An 18,803-nucleotide genomic window follows, 5' to 3' on the forward strand; every position below is an offset into this window, starting at 1 on the left:
TACTACATTAATTTACCCTTTGCATTTATTTTGTGATCATTTCACATAAACAACAATGTATAAACTATATTTTAATAATGATAGTTACACTTGGGAAAATTATACACTTTTACAAGAAACTAACATACAAAACAGTCATGCCTTGGTAGAAGGCTACTTTTAGTAGAAAATATAGGATTTTCTAGGAATTACAAACATTTACAAGCATTCACGTACTTTTACTACAACTGATTACAAACTCATACTTCAAACACTATTACAAACATTTTGATGCAAGCAATGATACTAAAATACTGATGAACTCACCAGCTCTAAAGCTGACAAACTCTTTCAAAATAACTTGTATTCTCAAGTCATCAGGAAACAGATACCGATGCCAGCTTTTGAGAAGATAGAGTGCATTCAAGACCCGTCTTATATTTTGATTTACCTTTTGGTGTCATTTAAACTTTACAGAACACACTTGTATTAAAATATATTATTTAATGCAATGGATGATATTGTTTGCTTGTTTACTATTATTCTGTGTTGTGATACTGTACACGACGTCCTACACTCCAGAACGTTTTCCGCCGTTCAGGTTTTGGGGTGTGACACAAACTGTATATGGCTTCTTCTATTTGTGATTTGTTTTTCCATTTATAGGTTGATTGGATGGCACTTCAAGGTGTTAAATTTGTCTCTTTTATCTATTACGAAACCATTTGGCATAATATTTAAAGATGCAACCTTTTGGATACCCCTATGATGTTTAGTGCTTATCACATTATGGGAAATTAAAATAGCAACAACATCCTCTCAATTCAAGATTTGGATAAGTTATTATAAAAAAACTTGATTAATCATTGGCATTTGGCATTTGTCTTAAATAATCTTAGTATCTCACAAAAAAAAATTGAACAAGCCCTCTCTCGCTTTCCCCTCTATGATGAACGACAAAACGAAATCACGAAGAACGGCGACATGAATTATTGAATCATTATCAAACGACGTTGAAGCCTGGACGTGAACGAAGAGCGCAAAATGCAGTAGACAATTGATTTGTTGCGATTCAACCCACAAACACACGAACCCAAATCTGATCTACGAACCCGTCAACTTGTGAACCCGTATAAATAAATGGGTTGACGGGTCATACATGGGTTTATGTTCCAAACCCGCCAACCCACGGCCTGTATAGTTAAATGGATCGTGTTCTAGTTGGTATACTTTAACCCGTCAACCCACCAACCCGAACACGATAAGATTGTCAGTCTTACAATAAACTTTATTAAATTTTGATAACCAATGATTAATGGTTTTATCTGCGTGGGGTCTTTTCGACTTCAATCTTTATAAAGACGTGAATGTCACTAATCACTATGCATTAAGTGCAACCCTTTTTCTTTCGGTATGTGTAAATACGCTGGGTTAGCATCAAAGACTCATGATAGTATAGTGAAGTTGAAGGTTAGTCTTAAAACTCATGTTCAATTTGTGTATAAAAATATCAAAATAGTAATCTGACCTCTCACAAAAAATTTCAGATATTCAAGATTAGGATTCATGAAGTCACAAGTTCATAAGCAGCCAAATTTCCTAGTCACCATCATCATATCCATAATAAATATAACTAGTGGCCAAGAAAAAAGAGAGAGAGAGGCTACTGAATATAATATATTCACATAGAGAGGAACTTTTGAAATGATAGGAGGATAAGGTAAAGAAATAACTTGTAATGGCAATAAGAGCTTACATTACTACATTGGCTTCATCCATTCAAGCTGCTGAAAACAGTCGAGAAAAAGTAAAAGGTTCAAGATTCAGAAGGACAACAAGGGTTACAGACAGTAATGGACTAGGAGAAGGAAGAAGAGCAATCCTGCTTGCAACTTTGGCTGCTGTTAATGACTCAAAGACTGAACTTCTTCAAAGTATGTCTCCTTTTATAAAACATGTATGTTTAAACAAGTTACCAAAATTAACAGTAACCATGATGCCTTTTACTCAGAGTACTTGAAGAAATCAGAGGAAAACAAAACCAAGAATGATAAGGAGGTAAAAAAAAAATCATTTAAGAAATATTAGTTGACTATTTGTGATGTTTTTTACTGTTTCTATTGCAGAGACTAGACAGCTATTACAAGCGTAATTACAAGGACTACTTTGCTTTTGAAGAAGGCACATTGAGACAGAAGAAAGAACTTACTGAAACAGAAAAGGGTATTCTTGATTGGCTTGATGCTAACAAATAAAATGTATCCTCTTCCAATTGATGTAAAAGATGTTAGTCTAGTTTTTCAAGAATTCCTTGTATTTGATCAAAAACTATATTTGCAACAATCTCAGGGGAGAATTTGTTGATCATATCTTGTCTGGCTTTCTCACCTTTACTCTTGGCTTCTTCTGGATTGCTCATTACATGTCTCATTAAAAACATTAGATTATCAACAGAAGGCTCTGCCCATAGATGACCTTTAAATGGTCCATTTGTAACTTCACTCATTCTATCAACAGAGAGTGGGTAGCTGTTGACTTTGGTCAAATACTCTGTTGGCCCTGACCAGTTTGTGGCAATCACTGGTAGAGACATAGCCATGGCTTCAACAATTGGCCTTCCCCACCCTTCACCTCTAGATGACAAGATAAAAGCATCGGCTGCTTTATAAAGTCTTGGAAACTCAACTTGGGCTATGTGAGAATCAATCACATAAACTGGAGCCCAACCTTTTATGGGTTTTTCCAATTTGGAATCTTGTATGAATTCCAGAATCTTGTTCCCGAAATTTCTATCAGAATGGTAAGGGTTTGTTAAAAGGTATAAGTTAACCCCATCAGAAGAATCGAATTCTTTAAGGTAAGATTGTAGTAAAACATCCCAACCTTTTCTGTACTCCCATTTGAACACACTCAAGAACACAAATGGATTTCTAGAATTCAATCGCTCTGAACTAGAACCGAGTACCAAATTCCCTAAAGCTGAAAGATCCAATGGGGTGTATTTGATTGGATCAAAGAATTCTGTATCTATGGCCTGTACGACTTTCACGACTTTTGATGGATCAACGCCACTATTTACAAAAGAAGACACATGAAATTCAGTAGGAACCCACACCATATCCATGGAATTGCATCGCTTTACATGCTCGGGGTTCACCCTATCTGTTTCAAACATTGTTCGGCCAATAGTAAACCTGCTATTTGGTGGTGGACAAGGTGTTGTTTGAAACAATGGCGGACTCCAAGCACCAGGTTCACTGTGACAAATTGCAATCGACTCCTCTGGTCTACATTGAGTTTGGTAGAGCTCAGAAGCTAACCTTTGCATCTGTACAGGCAAACCCTCCCAAAATTGAAAATTATCGCTATCCCCGTGTGGAGCGATACTCAATCTGAAGCTACTGGTTTTGCTATACTGATTGAGCGCTAATATATAAGACCAAGCTTCAGAACAATAGCCGCCACCAGAAAAGAACGGAGCCATCCATAGCAAACAGTGATTAGGAAGCAGATTAGGGCTTGTTGACGTAGATTTACTAGGGTTTAAAATTGTGCGATTGAACCCACGAATTCTCAAAATATGCGAAAGAAGCGACGAGATAGTTGGATTTAGGTATTGAGTTTTTACATAATTTGTTTGGGGGATGATGAATGAGACTGAAATTGCAATGACGATGACTAAAATTGAGAAGAAACAGGAGGATTTCGTTATTGAAATCCGGGGATTGCGATTTTGTGAATTATTGGAATTCATGACTAGTGATGAAAGTTATGAAACTCAGATTCTGGAGACTGCATCTGCATATAAATGTTTGTATCCGTGTGTGTGCAGAAAGAGAGAGAGAGCATCATTGTGTTGCAATTTGGAAGATGCAGTTGCGTGAATTCTCTTTTAGAACCTGTGTGTGAATGAAACGAACGACGGAGATATAAAACAGATAATTTGACTATAAAAAATATCTAAAACAGTATATTTAATTTTCAAATCAATACTATCCAAAACTCAAAATAATAACTCATTGGCAAAATTCGTCATACATATTTGAAACTGTAACACATTTAATAAACAATTTGTACATTATCCTAAAATATACACATACATACGCAGATATAGCTGATTTGTTTGTTATTTTTATAAGAATATGAAGATTATTAATGCTAATATCTACACACATTGTGATATTCGGCTTATTTCTTTTGCAAACACCATCATCTTTACTGACTTATGTATCTTAACAAAAATTACAATCCAAATAATCGTACATGATACAATAAAAAATTTCCTAAAAACTTACTTAATGCTTGAATCACATCACAATTTTGAAGATTTCTATTGAAATGTTAGAAACCTTTTCCACCAAAGTCTATAATGCGTACTTTATGCCATCGTTACAATTAACAAAGCTTTTTTTTTCAAACTCATACATATGAAAATATGGAAGTATCGCCCTTTATTCAAAGGACACACGAAACAGATCGACAAAAAAACGGTGACAGAATTGCATGCATTGTGAGAAATTGATTATTATTATTATTATTATTATTATTATTATTATTATTAAGTACACATAATTTACACATCATACTTTTTAAACAGCATCCCATCTTTCAAGATAAGGTAATAGAAAAATGAAAAAGACCAAGTAAGTCACCATCAAACTTCTACATTTTAGACCGAATGCGACTCAAGCTTGCTTCAATTGATCCATGTGGCTCATCTGTTGGTAGGTACACATCATCTTCAAACTGTCAAAACAAAAACCACATCAACAAAAAATCATAATACTTAATAACCATAAAACATTCAACTTCAACTAAAATCACCAACAAATGAACACCAAATATACCTTTACAATTACTGGATTGACTTTGCTTGATAAATTAACTGGCAGAAAATGGATGTTTGGCATTTTCAACTGAATCGACGATACATCTGGAAATCTGATATTTAAATAATAAATAAACCTATCAGCATTCACCCATGTAATTAACTAATGAGAGAGAGAGAGAGAGAGAGAGAGAGAGAGAGAGAGACCTGGCAAGAACAGCTTTTGCCATGTCATAAAGAGTGGCTTGAACAGATGGGCTGTATACCCCCTCTTTTGGAGGACCAAAGAAAGTGTCCACTAAAACCTTCTTCACATCAAGGTATTTTTCAGTGAACCCAAGTGGGCCCTTGCCAATACTTTGTAGAGATTCAAAATGGTATCTGGAATCAAAAAATAACAACACCTAATGCTAAGAAAATGAAATTTTAACAAACTAGAAGAATGGAATCAACCATTCCAATTCCATTCCATCATGATCAATTACCTCCATGATGCAGAGACCTCAGTAGCGAGCATCCTCTCTCGTGTTTCGGGCAGTATTGTGTTATGGTCACGTATAAATCCCTCAAAACCTGACTGTAATGTAGACATTAATTTACAAAAATTACCAGAAATAAGTTTATCTATTTGAGGGAAGAAGTAGGAAGTAGGTTACTTTTGTTGTCTTCAGCAATGCCAACCCGTCAACACCAGAAGTCAACTGCAAAGACCCGTTTTTGGTGAGAATAACTTGGGTTGTATGTTTCTCGGATCCAAGTTTAAAACCATGGTCATGGGGTTGACCAGATATGCTGATACGCTCCCATGGCTTTTCCACTATCTTGATGATTGCAGTTGTAACCTACATACCAAAAATATGGATTTTCATTTTTCACAACAACCAAGAGTTATTATGGGTATAGCTAACTAGAAACAAATGATATAATGCAAAACAAGTTTTAATTTATAAGTTATCAAATGGACATTCCCTTAGATATCTACACTCACCCTTTTTCTATCTTGGGTTCATTCGGATTCTTACCTATCTCTCGTATTTCTTAAGAATTTATTGTTTATTTCCACCTTATTACACAAATGTAGACAGGACATTGGACTTAAAGAAATTTCTAATACTGCTCTTGTCCAAAAGAAAGGATGATGAAAATGTTTTGAGTTTTGACTATTAATCAAATCTAAATTGCCCTCAACAATGATAAAGAAATTACGTGGACCAAAACCAAAACTATCAACATTTTTGTAATAATCACTAACAATTGAGTATGAGAGGCCTTACTACTATATAAATTTACCTGTGGATAAAATGATGTGAAGTGTTTGGCAAGTAGAATTGCAAATTCCTCCACAGAAACCTTTTCTGAACACTCCTTTGCCTTCACATATACCTGCAATTCCATCAGCCAATAGGAGCTTCAAATTACATGCAGCGGTGTGAATGTAGAAAACAGAGTAAGAATAGTGGGAAATAATATGATTTTGCAACATAAACATTTAGAAAAGGAGATGCGATCCATTTGTGTTTAGTTTGAGAGGTTTTGGGGATCAAAATTATACCCATAGTGATTCAAGGACAACAACCCAAATCACACCTTAATCTAATTATGTTTATCAAGATCGCATATGGATCGGATGCTCCCCTAGCAAAATCCATGACCTCACAGATTGGGTATTGGAATCCATTTAGCCTTAATTTGAGAAATTTAACGCTGTTTTGACGTTTCTGGATGCTTTGGGCAGAGTGTAAGAGGTCAGGTCACTTGCAGCTAAAGAAGGTTTGGATGAACCTTGAAGTGGCCAAAGGTTTCTATGCCCTATAGCAACTTCATCTCTAGAGTTCAATTGTCCTCGAACTTAAAAACCCAAAAAATAAAATCTTTACCGCTAAAAGCTAGATCGAGAGCTCGAATCATAGCGTAACAAGGGTATATTAAATAGATCAAATCACCCATTAGTTACTACTATAACATCTAAAAGGAAACAGTAGGGAAGTAGTCAAACTTACAGTGTTTTTCATGGTATCAGTTGCGACGATATCGGAATTATCCGCGCGAACGTAGGCGGGAATACAATCGGAGAGGAGACTGATGCTGACGTTCCATTCGACGAAGAAGTGGCGGCCATCTTTTCCTGATCTCCAGACTCTACCAACTCTAACGCGCTCCTTTCCATGTCTCTGCTCGAACTTCATTCCATCAATTTCGTCTTTCGGAGCCATATCGGTTCCCGGGATCTGTCTCAAAGCAAGTTATCCAATTATTTCTCAATCAATAAACTCGTAGACGATTCTTCAACCCTTAAAACAGGAATATTATGTCAGTGGCCCGTGGTTTGTTTGTAGGCTAGCCCACAGAAAATAGCCACTGTCGTATTTTATTTAAACACATCCTCCTAAATATATCAAAATTGGGCATAAAACAACTTTAAAGTTTATATTTTCTTATGGCGGTAGGTGTGGGTAACTGACGTTTTTAGAAAAAAAAAAGGAAATGGGGTTAAATGAAAGTTGTGGTGGTAACAGAAAGCAATGAGTAGGTCTATAATCAGGGCGGATTTAGAGGTTCAATCCCTAAATTTTTTAGCAGCAGTGGAAAAAATTTTAAAATTTTTTAAAATTTTTATTTTTTCTACTATCATGCAACCTTTAATCTTCCCATGCAACCCCTATTATGAAATCTTGCGTTCGCTCCTATCTATAACGTGCAAATACGATGAAGGGGGTGGTGCTTGTGCTGTTATAACACGCAAAAACGTCCATATAAACGTTGTCCGCACTAACAACCTTATAGATGTTACTCGAAAATGAACTTTGTATATATAGTATTTATAATCAAAATTTGTCAAAGAAAACTCAAATGAGCCCACTTTGAAAAATGATTTGAAAATAGGTAATCTTATAACATTAAGTAAGAAGATATTGGGTTTTTTGTTGTGCCTCTAATTTGATGCGACAGATATGGAACTAACCAAATTTTGACGGTTTTTTATAAAATAACCCGAAAAAAATCTAAATAAAAAAATAAAGAGTACACTACTTTAAAGGATAACCATTGGGAATAGTGACTTTTTAATAATTTTGTAGGTTAGTTGCAAAAGTTTCAAGAAGTTGTAATTTTTGGTCCTTTGCATTTTATGTTTGTCACTTTTGGTCCCTTGCTTTTTATGATTCATAGTTTAGCCACAATGGTTTCAAGAAGTTGTCACTTTTGGTCCCTTCTATTTTATGTTTGCCACTTTTGGTCCCTTGCATTTTATAGATATTCATAATATAGCCACACTTTTGGTCTCTTGTATTTTATATTTGCCATTTTTGGTCCCTTGCATTTTATATATATTCATAAATTAGCCATAAAAGTTTCAAGAATTTGCTATTTTTTGTCCTTTGTATTTTATGTTTGCCACTTTTAGTTACTTGTATTTTATATTTTATGTTTGCCACTTTTAATCCATTGCAGTTTATATATATATATATATATATATATATATATATATATATATATATATATATATATAAAAGATTAATCACAAATGTTTCAAGAGTTTGCCACTTTGGTTCCTTACATTTATCAAATGTGACCCCTCAAGTTTTTGTCGTATTACTTTGTAGAGTTGGCGTTTTTGGTCCCCCCCCCCCCCCCCCCCCCACCTTCGATATTCTCACAAAAAGTTTTTATCGTATTACTTTGTGGAGTTGGCATGTTTGGTCCCCATCCCCACCTTCGATATTCAAAAAATAACTAAATAAACACCGAAATATATAAACATAAAAAAATATTATTCTAACCGCCGTGAAGCGCATATTACTTTGTATTTAAATTACAACACGTGTGAATAATGATGTTTGCCTTTTTCACGTTTTGACCACATATGTTTACCTCATTATCAGTTTTGGCCCCTGAGTGTTATACACTTTTGGTTCCTTTACATAAATGTATTTGGATTTTGTTGAGTTTGATACTTTTTGTCCTTTTATATGTTTATCTATTATGCACCCCTTATTTATTTAGTTTGTTATTATGCACCATAGGATTGATGTTTTGCTCATAGCCTAACATAAGCATGACATTATGTGATTATATGATTTGTGTGATTGGGAAACTCACTAAACGTGTGCTTACAATTTTATTGAATCTTTCAGGTACTTCTACTGATAAGTGCAAGGGCCCGGCTTGATGATGTGGCGTGCATTCTCCAGTATTTTCACAACTAGCTTTTTGTACTCTGAATTCAAAAATAATATGGATATGTATTGGGATTTTTGTACTTCCTGTGGATGATATTTGCGAAATTAACAGTTTAAATTTTTTTCTAAAATTAGGTTGTTACAAGTTGGTATTAGGTTGTTTGCGAAATTAATATTTTTTAATTTTAAAAGTTTTGACAATTATTTTTGAATTATATAACTTTTTCATAAAACATTATAAGTTTTATTTTGTTTATTAAATCAATTAATTAACTAATATTAATTTTAAAAGAAATCTATTATCTAAATATAATTAGGATATAAAATAAAATGTTACTAAATGTAGGGATCAATTGTGATATAGTCTAAAAGAAAATTAAAATGTTAGAAAAAAATAAGTGTTTGAATTGTCATCTCAAATGAGCCTTATTCTCTAGATGTAAAAGGTTTTCCAAAAGCTCTTTTCAAATATTATAAAACTTTAGAAAAAACTATCATTGAAAATGTTCTTAGGCAAAAAGAAAACAAGGCCCCCCTTAGAAGAGCTACATTTAAAAACAATCTAGAAAAATATTATCAGCAATACATGGAACAAACACTAGACATGAAGTTGGATCATATGTATCTACATTTTTCTATCTATATAATGGACCCGTTATCACATATATAAATTGAGGTAATAAAATTATAAAAATGATTAGGATATGTACCTTGCTATAAATGCTAACAAAACCGATATAAATTTATTATTTAAATAAGTCATTAACCCTATTTCTATATACACGGGAAAGAAAAAGTTCAACCCCTCCCCATTTGATAAACTAGAAAATTAATAGGTTTTATAAAGACCACACAAGTCTATTTAACCCATTTTAGTCATGTGATTGTTAATAAACAAGGCTTGTGTCGTGACGCCACTTCCATGAGCTTAAATAAAATACAATATGAGTGAATTAATGTAATCTAATTAATATTTACTTTTCAAATATCTGGCCTGTGTATGTTCTTAACTAGTAAGATATATCAAAAAATCATGAATTTAATTTTTTTCGAGTTTGATTTGGATTTTTGCGTTGAGATCTCTTTTTTTTTTTACCCATAATGCATATAGAAATTTGATATCTTTTATGTATATGATAAAAGCTTAATAGTTTGTGGAGTAGCATATTGTAAGATACTAAGATAGTGTTTGATTTTTGTCTGTAATTTTCTTGGTCTTTTTTGTAACGTCAAACAAACCTTACGCCAAAGTGCATATATTAGCATTCATAAACTATTTGAGTTTAGAAGACCGTAAACCTAAAAATGTGTGTGCATCTTTTTCTTAGCGCAGATGTTGTTACCGTCTTCTAACATCTTTAAATATCTTCTAAACTAAAAAACACACTTCTCATTGTAGTCATTATATATAAATGACATAATTATATTTGCATTCAATTACATTGTGTTGTGCACCTAAAATCAAATTATTCGTCGTAAAGCATTAATATTGATTAAATTTATTAATAATTTTTTTATACAAATTCATTTTTTTAAATATTTCTCATTTTAACTACAATGAAATATTGACCGAAGATAAAAAGTCACTTTATATCAATGACATAATTATATTTGAATTCAATTACATTATGTTTGTGCACCTAAAATTAAATTATTCATCGTAAAACATCAATAATGATTAAAATGATTAATTTTTTATTCGAACTTCTCTTTTTATATATATATATATATATATATATATATATATATATATATATATATATATATATATATATATATATATATATCCCCATTTTAGTTACAACAATATATTGACACAAGATAAGATATATCCCCATTTTAACTACAATAAAATATTGACACAAGATAAGATATGTAGTTAATTATTTGTTAATCTATGAATAAGTAACAAATGATCTGTATGGTTTTAATATTAATATTGAATTTCTTAAATGAATTGAAATTCGAAACCTTTCATGCTTGTAAAACTAGAATTATTTTTATTTCAGCATTGAAGAACTCTTTTAAGTTAAAAAAAATCAATTTATTTAATTTTAATTTATTTTAAGAGTCTATAGATATTAAAAAATAATATTCTTTTTATAGATTACAAAAATTAGATCAACATTTTCTATTGTAGATGTAGTTTATAGGCTTATACTTTTTGCCTCTAAAAAACAACCTAAATATGGTTGAAAGATCAAACCTAAAAATTCTCTTTGTGTATAACATTAGACCGTTAGTTGTACTATTTATCCTTTCTAACTAGTTCTTTTAATGAATAATTATAACTTTAAGCTGCTACAACAAATATAAAAAATATATCTTTTTTCATTACACAAATAAAAATAAAAATCTTTCCTAAATAAAAACATATATACACAAGATAATCGTATTCATATGTATTGATGTATATATATTATTTTATAAAATAAAAACTACAGAAAAGGGAAAAAACAACTTTTGGATATATATTAGCTAAATACAACAAATAATATTGAATATATAAGAAAAATATCATTTGTAATATTGATTACAAACAATAAAATCATTTGATATTATTGGTGTAGCGGTATCGTTAGATATCATCCCTCCTTAGGGTGTCTGTTTGATGGATGAGTTTATTTGATCCAATCAAGTAATTTAAATTTATTTTGGTTTTCAGTTATGAATCTAAATATTTCAAACAAAATTTAAATCTGATTTGATCCAATCAAATTATAATTGGATTAGATTTGTTTTTACAATTTAGTTTTCAAGAAGCAAGATATTTTAATTAATATATAACTTTTGTCTTAACCCACTCTATAAAAAAACTAGAGAAAATTGTTTAATTAGTTTTGAATTAAAATTTATAAACAACTATCAAGAAAAATATATTATAGTTTAGTAGTTTATAGACAAAAAAAAATGATAAGAAGTACATATTAAAATATTATAATAGATTAAATGTTCTAATCTATTAAAAAATAAGTTAGTAAATTTATAAATTATTAAAAATATATGTTAAAAGTAAATAATATAAATAAATAAATTGTTATTCTATTTTTTTATATTTGATTTTTATTTTATAAGTCAAAACCAATCCGAAATCAAAAACAATAATTCGGTTTTGCTGAAAACTAATCCAAAAATTCGAATATCCAAACCAAAATGTCTAATTGGATAATTCGGTTTTATACAAATAGTGAACAACGATACATTTTACAAAGTTGAGGGTTCAAGTCCGAACATAGATGAAATTTAGAAATTGTTTAGAAATATATTAAAGTGTATTGATATTCTAAATAAATAAATGAACTTAAGCTACATTTAATCTTAATTTTAAACTACCTAACGGCCATTATGAATAAATAAATTACTACTTCTCATGATAAACATATCTAAATATAATAACTCACAAAAATGTTATATGTTGAATAAAACTCACTTATTAATAACAATTATCATGATAAACATATGTAAGTATAAACTAGTGTTGCAGATTTAAAACTACATTTTCCAATGAATGTAGCAGCATATAGTTATCGGTATATTTGTTTTTTTTAATAGTTATTTGTGATAATTAATATAACTATGAACATAAAAGTATTTTTAATGTTTATGTCGAATATATGATTCAGAAATTGTTATACATTCAACGAGGTTGAGGGTTTAAGTCCGAACATAGATGAAATTCAAAAATTGTTTAGAAATATATTAAAGTGTATTGATATTCTAAAAAAAATGAACTTAAGCTACATTTAATCTTAATTTTAAACTACCTAACGGTCAATATGAATAAATAAAATAATACTTCTCATTATAAACATATATAAATATAATAACTCAAAAAATGTTATATGTTCAATAAAACTCACTTATTAATAACCATTCTCATGATAAACATATATAAGTATAGACTAGCGTAGCAACTTTAAAACTACATTTTCAATGAATGTAGCAACATATAGTTATTCTTATATTAGTTTTTTTTTGTTTAAAATAGTTATTTGTGATAATTAATATAAGTATGAACATAAAAGTATTTTTAATGTTTATGTCGAATATATGATTCAGAAATTGTTATACATTCTACGAGGTTGAGGGTTCAAGTCCGAACATAGATGAAATTCAGAAATTGTTTAGAAATATATTAAAGTGTATTGGTATTCTAAAAAAAATGAACTTAAGCTACATTTAATCTTAATTTTAAACTACCTAATGGCCAATATGAATTAATAAAATAATACTTCTCATTATAAACATATATAAATATAATAACTCAAAAAATGTTATATGTTCAATAAAACTCACTTATTAATAACCATTCTCATGATAAACATATATAACCATAGACTAGCGTAGCAACTTTAAAACTACATTTTCAACGAATGTAGCAGCATATAGTTATTATTATATTAGTTTTTTTTTATATAGTTATTTGTGATAATTAATATAACTATGAACATAAAAGTATTTTTAATGTTTATGTCGAATATATGATTCAGAAATTGTTATATATTCTACGAGGTTGACGGTTCAAGTCCGGACATAGATGAAATTCATAAATTGTTTAGAAATATATTAGAATGTATTGATATTCTAGAAAAAATAAATGAACTTAAGCTACATTTAATCTTAATTTTAAACTAACGGCCATTATGAATAAATAAAATACTACTTCTCATGATAAACATATATAAATATAATAACTCAAAAAAATGTTATATGTTGAATAAAACTCACTTATTAATAACAATTCTCATCATAAACTTATATAAGTATAGACTAACGTAGCAGATTTAAAACTATATTTTTCAATGAATCTAGCAGCATATAGTTCTTGGTATAGTTGTTATTTTTTGTTTTTTTTTTGTTTAAAATAGTTAGTTGTGATAATGAATATAATTATTAACATAAAAATATTTTTAATGTTTATATCGAATATATGATTCATAAATTGTTATATATTTTACGAGGTTGAGGATTCAAGTTCTAACATAGATGAAATTCATAAATTGTTTAGAAATATATTGAAGTGTATTGATATTCTAAGAAAATAAATGAACTTAAGTTACATTTAATCTTAATTTTAAACTACCTAACAGCCATTATGAATAAATAAAATAATATTTCTCATGATAAACATATATAAATATAATAATTCAAAAAAGTGTTATATGTTGAATAAAACTCACTTATTAATAACAGTTCTCATGAAAAGATATATAAGTATAGACTAGCGTAGCAGATTTAAAACTATATTTTTCAATAAATATAACAGCATATAGTTATTGGTATATTTGTTTGTTTGTTTGTTTTTGTTTAAAATAATTATTTGTGATAATTAATATAACTATGAACATAAAAGTACTTTTAATTTATGTCAAATATATGGTTTAGAAATTGTTATACTGAGGTTGAGGGTTCAAGTCCGAACATAGATGAAATTCAAAAATTGTTTAGAAATATATTAAAGTGTATTGATATTCTAGAAAAATAAATGAACTTAAGCTACATTTAATCTTAAATTTAAACTACCTAACGGCCATTATGAATAAATAAAATAATACTTCTCATGATAAACATATATAAATATAGTAACTCAAAAAAATATTATATGTTGAATAAAACTCACTTATTAACAACAATTCTCATCATACACATATATAAGTATAGATTAGCGTAGCAGATTTAAAACTATATTTTTCAATGAACATAACAGCATATAGTTATTGGTATGTATTTTTTAAATAGTTATTTGTGATAATTAATATAACTATGAACGTATTTTTAATGTTTATGTGGAATATATGATCCCCCAACACACAATAAGTGTTTATAAAAATGAAGAACAAGGGCAATACTTCAATGGGTTGGATATATTACCAGAAAAAAAGATTGCACATATACAAATACAACAATCAACACGCCCATCCACCCATGTTCCAATCTCAATTTGTAAAGTATTCAGTAATCAATCATGTGGAAACCCCAACTAACTTTATCATAAAATAACAATATATTTAACTTGTAAGAATAAAACTATAAAAGTTAGGAAAATCACAATTTATTATAAATTTCTTATTAAAAGAATTCATGTAAAAAAATTGTATTATTTTAAAAAAATTAATTATTTTAATTCATCATAGGTAAAAACCTTTTTATAATATTTTAACAGCAAAAAACCAAGAATGTTTCAATTCATACCCAAGAAAAAAAACCTATACTTAATAAATGTAATGTCAGAAAATCACAATCTATCACAAATATCTTATTGAAAAAACCCTTAAAATAACACAATTAAACAGTTTTAAAAAGAGAAGGTTTAAACTATCATGTATTTAATATAAGTTTTTTTTCAACAACATGCATATAATAAATTGTGTTTTATGAAATTTGTCATGTATTTTATGATTCATTAACTACTATTTTGTATATATAATTATAAATTTTAAAAAAAATAAGTCAAATATATGACAAAAATTATTTCGACTCTCCTAGGAAAATTCATTTACAGTTCGGTTTAATAAAACAATGATAAATCATTTATAAAATATATTACTCAAAAATCTACACAATACAATAGTTACAATAGTTGTCGATATATTTTGTTAATTTTTAACTAACTTGTCTACAAAGGTTTTAATATTATTACATTTGATTGAACTTTAACTAAATTTATTACAAATGGTTAAATGTTGTTGCGTAACCTAAAATGTTAAGGAGACGATTTAAAGCTTATGCAAAAGTAACCGCAATAGAATCATTTTTTTTCTATAATTTTTTCATTAAAAAAGATTGATGTGCACCACAATAGGAGAGCTTTTTCAATTTAACTATTTATATTTTGTTTGTATATTTGTCTATTTACAATTAGTAAAAATTGTAACATACACGTTTTGAAATCATGTTTTGTAATGAATAAAATTGTGAAATATTATGTGAAATTGAGTGTTGAGGTCTAACAAGATGGTTTTTATTATAAATAAAGTAACACTATGTTTAGAATCACTCATAAAATATTGGAAGTCTTATGAGATTCCAATTAATAGCCAAATAGTGAAATTTAGCGAAAATATAAAATTTGAAATAAGTGAAATTTTATTATTTAATGTTGTAGAGAATCTCTTTAGAAGCATTTAGGTGAAAACCTCGTCGAAATCCGAGTTATAACGAAGAAGTTATGACCAATCGAAGATCCGCGACAAAACCGACACGACGCCGAATGACGTAAAAAGTGAGATTTTGATAAACTACTTTTTAGCCTTATTAATCTGAATGAAAGTCATTATATTCGTTAAACCGAGAAATTCGATAAAAAGAACGCCAAAATTTGACTTCGTATGAGAAAGTTATGATTTTTCGAAGTTTCAACTTAGCAGTAGACAGCTAAAAACTCGAATTTTAGATCGAGCGATATTTCACCGATACATCCTAAATGAGAATCGAAGGTCTCGTCATTTGTAGTACAACGGTAAAAAGTTTGACGAAAACAGATGTCGGATGAAGAAGTTATGAAATTTTAACGGATTTTCTTGTCCCGGTCTGTTAAAAATAATAATATTTAAAAAAAATCAAAATTAGCGGACGAAGTCTAAATGAAAGTTATAGAGCGTAATTTTAGCTACGCGTGCATATAAAGAACGTCAAAAACGGAGCTCGTATGCGAAAGTTATGGATTTTAGAAGTTCAGGGCTCAATTTCCGAGAAATCTCGAATGAATAGTACCGGCCACGTCACCTCGCACGAAGCAACAGCGTCATCCGAAACGTGGCCCAATCCGAAGCTGGCGCGTGTCACATACTGATTCGACCGAAGTGCGGTCCAACGAAATTCCGACGCCCCTCGCCTTGGTGTTTAAACCTCGCTCCTCCATGCCTCCTCGCGTCCGAGCCTGCGCGCCTGCCTCGTCACCCCTCCGTACCGAGCCTCGCAGATGCGACATGGAACCTCTCTAGCCACGCACCTTCGGTCTCGCACCCTATAAATAAGGGGGTTGTGAGACTCGCCGACTAACTTTGAAAATTTGACACTTTTCACCCCTTTTTCCATATTTTCTTCATTTTTACTTTCCCCGAAGCCCCGGTATCAATTTTAGCACCCGAAACTCCCGAGAAGCCCGAAAATTTTATCTTTTTGGTTTTGAAGCCCTACCTTCGCAGAGCCCGGTTTTCAATTAAGCTCTCAGTTTTCAACATAGAAAGTCATATTTAAAGCCGAAGTGTTGTCCAAATTACTATTTTAACCCCCGGTTAATTTAAGGTGAGTTCAATATATAGGAACAATTGTATGTTATGTGTTATATGTGCTACGTGTTTTTCAGTGTTATTATTCTGAGTTATTTTCCCGTGTTATTTTATTCGCTATGTTTATAGCAAATGTAATACCTTTGACCATGTGATCAGTGAAAGGACTTAGATTCACATTGGTACTGGTACGTAGCCTCTGGCCATGTAGGGCATGTCTCCGTAAGAGAATGACTTCTATTCTATGGCATTAGCAAATGGTTAGACATGACTATAAGCTTGAAATCTAACAAGATGTTAATCAGAAATTGCATATCTTCTATGACATTTGGGCCAAAGTTTTATTGATGTATATCAAGTATTGAAAAGTATATCTTTGAATAAAGTATTTGATTGATATGAACGCTTGTTACATGATTTCACATATGTCTTGTTGTTCCTATTTGCTTTTGTCATATTGAAGTATATATATGGCATAACGTTATATTGTATCTATTATTGAAGTCACTAAGCGTCACCGTTTACCCTATCAATGTTTAACAATTGCAGGTGATAAATAATTAGTATGATCACGTAATTTTGAAAAAAAAAAAAAAAAAACTAGTATGTTTAACAATTGCAGGTGAAAAAAGTTTTTTTAATAGTTTAAACTAGTTATAATATATCAAACACAACCTTAATTTGAAAAAAAAAAAAAAAAAAAAAAAAAAAAAAAACTTCTCCAACAGTTTTTTCCTTTTTTTGGAATTTTTTTTATTTGAAAAAGATCATAAAAAGCTCTTATTGTGAATAGTTTTTCCTTTTTTTCAAGAATTGTTTTGGTTTGAAAAAACTCATAAAAAGCTCTTATTGTGAATGCTCTAAGATGAACATTTTTAAGTTCTTATTGTGAATATTTGTAGATTAACATTTTTAAAAGTGAGAAATACAACTATAGTCATTTTTCTTAATTACTTAGCAAAAAATAGTAAAAATTAGGGTTTTTTCAAAAAAAAAATATATAGCACTAACATCACAGATGAGGCTACCTTATTTGTGGTTCCATCTAGTCGGCTTCGATCTCATCCTGTGAGGGGAGAACACTCTTTCGGTTTTATCATACATGTTGCAGTTTCGTGGTCCATCTTTAGTTTCGCAGCCCGTTAAGACATTATATTTAAACCGTTAAAAAAATGTAGCTTATTTTTTACACTCAAACTTTAATATTCTCTTTTTGATGAATGAATAACGAAACAATATTTTAAATGGTGTTTTATTTAGCTTTTTATCATATATGCTCTAATTTACGGTTATATGTATGTTATTTGCTATTTTTTTAACTTTTAAAAAAACTGGATAATATAAAGAACAAAACTGGAAGATGACGTTGTCACATACAATGATACGAGTGTATAATGCACATTTTGAGCATTACAAACTTGTATCATCTTTTGTGCGTTACAAACTTGTACCAATGTAGATGGTAATGCGATCTTCGGTTTCGTTCTTCATACTATCAAAATTTTCTCATTTTCTTGTTGTTATGTGCTATCCCCTGAACATGTGGTAGTAGTAGCTTCTATGATTTAGACTATAATATGGTAGTAA

The 18,803-nt window shown here is 29.9% G+C and overlaps 3 protein-coding genes across 3 annotated transcripts; 1 reads left to right on the top strand and 2 right to left on the bottom strand.

The window, feature by feature from the left end:
* The first annotated feature begins 1,646 nt into the window (after positions 1-1,646).
* On the top strand, positions 1,647-2,346 carry LOC145032592 (photosystem I reaction center subunit N). Its single transcript, XM_078981454.1, has 3 exons — positions 1,647-1,913; positions 1,991-2,037; positions 2,106-2,346. Exons 1-3 carry the CDS (start codon positions 1,718-1,720, stop codon positions 2,232-2,234), a joined length of 372 nt encoding a protein of 123 aa, XP_078837580.1. The 5' UTR covers positions 1,647-1,717; the 3' UTR covers positions 2,235-2,346.
* Positions 2,046-3,897, bottom strand: LOC145032591 (UDP-Glycosyltransferase superfamily protein). The gene has a single exon (XM_078981453.1). The coding sequence runs from the start codon at positions 3,731-3,733 to the stop codon at positions 2,267-2,269; it is 1,467 nt and encodes a 488-aa protein (XP_078837579.1). The 5' UTR covers positions 3,734-3,897; the 3' UTR covers positions 2,046-2,266.
* A 590-nt stretch (positions 3,898-4,487) lies between these two features.
* LOC145032593 (uricase / urate oxidase / nodulin 35) lies at positions 4,488-7,129 on the bottom strand. The gene is made up of 7 exons (XM_078981456.1): positions 6,808-7,129; positions 6,098-6,190; positions 5,464-5,649; positions 5,293-5,384; positions 5,015-5,188; positions 4,827-4,920; positions 4,488-4,725 (listed from the first exon to the last, which is right to left on the bottom strand). Exons 1-7 carry the CDS (start codon positions 7,018-7,020, stop codon positions 4,642-4,644), a joined length of 936 nt encoding a protein of 311 aa, XP_078837582.1. The 5' UTR covers positions 7,021-7,129; the 3' UTR covers positions 4,488-4,641.
* Between the last annotated feature and the right edge of the window lie 11,674 nt (positions 7,130-18,803).

This window comes from Lactuca saligna, chromosome 2, assembly GCF_052625555.1.
Source record: "Lactuca saligna cultivar CGN05327 chromosome 2, ASM5262555v1, whole genome shotgun sequence".
Lineage (NCBI taxonomy): Eukaryota > Viridiplantae > Streptophyta > Magnoliopsida > Asterales > Asteraceae > Lactuca > Lactuca saligna.

What these genes read in the sequence shown, in the direction of transcription:
- LOC145032592 (XM_078981454.1), top strand. Translation starts at nt 1,718, where the DNA reads ATGGCAATAAGAGCTTACATTACTACATTGGCTTCATCCATTCAAGCT. An exon ending in AAAGACTGAACTTCTTCAAA is followed by an intron (nt 1,914 to 1,990) that starts GTATGTCTCCTT and finishes CCTTTTACTCAG; the next exon opens with AGTACTTGAAGAAATCAGAG. An exon ending in AAACCAAGAATGATAAGGAG is followed by an intron (nt 2,038 to 2,105) that starts GTAAAAAAAAAA and finishes TTTCTATTGCAG; the next exon opens with AGACTAGACAGCTATTACAA.
- LOC145032591 (XM_078981453.1), bottom strand. Translation starts at nt 3,733, where the DNA reads ATGAATTCCAATAATTCACAAAATCGCAATCCCCGGATTTCAATAACG.
- LOC145032593 (XM_078981456.1), bottom strand. Translation starts at nt 7,020, where the DNA reads ATGGCTCCGAAAGACGAAATTGATGGAATGAAGTTCGAGCAGAGACAT. An exon ending in TCACATCATTTTATCCACAG is followed by an intron (nt 5,650 to 6,097) that starts GTAAATTTATAT and finishes TTTGGTATGTAG; the next exon opens with GTTACAACTGCAATCATCAA. An exon ending in GAGGTCTCTGCATCATGGAG is followed by an intron (nt 5,189 to 5,292) that starts GTAATTGATCAT and finishes TTTTGATTCCAG; the next exon opens with ATACCATTTTGAATCTCTAC.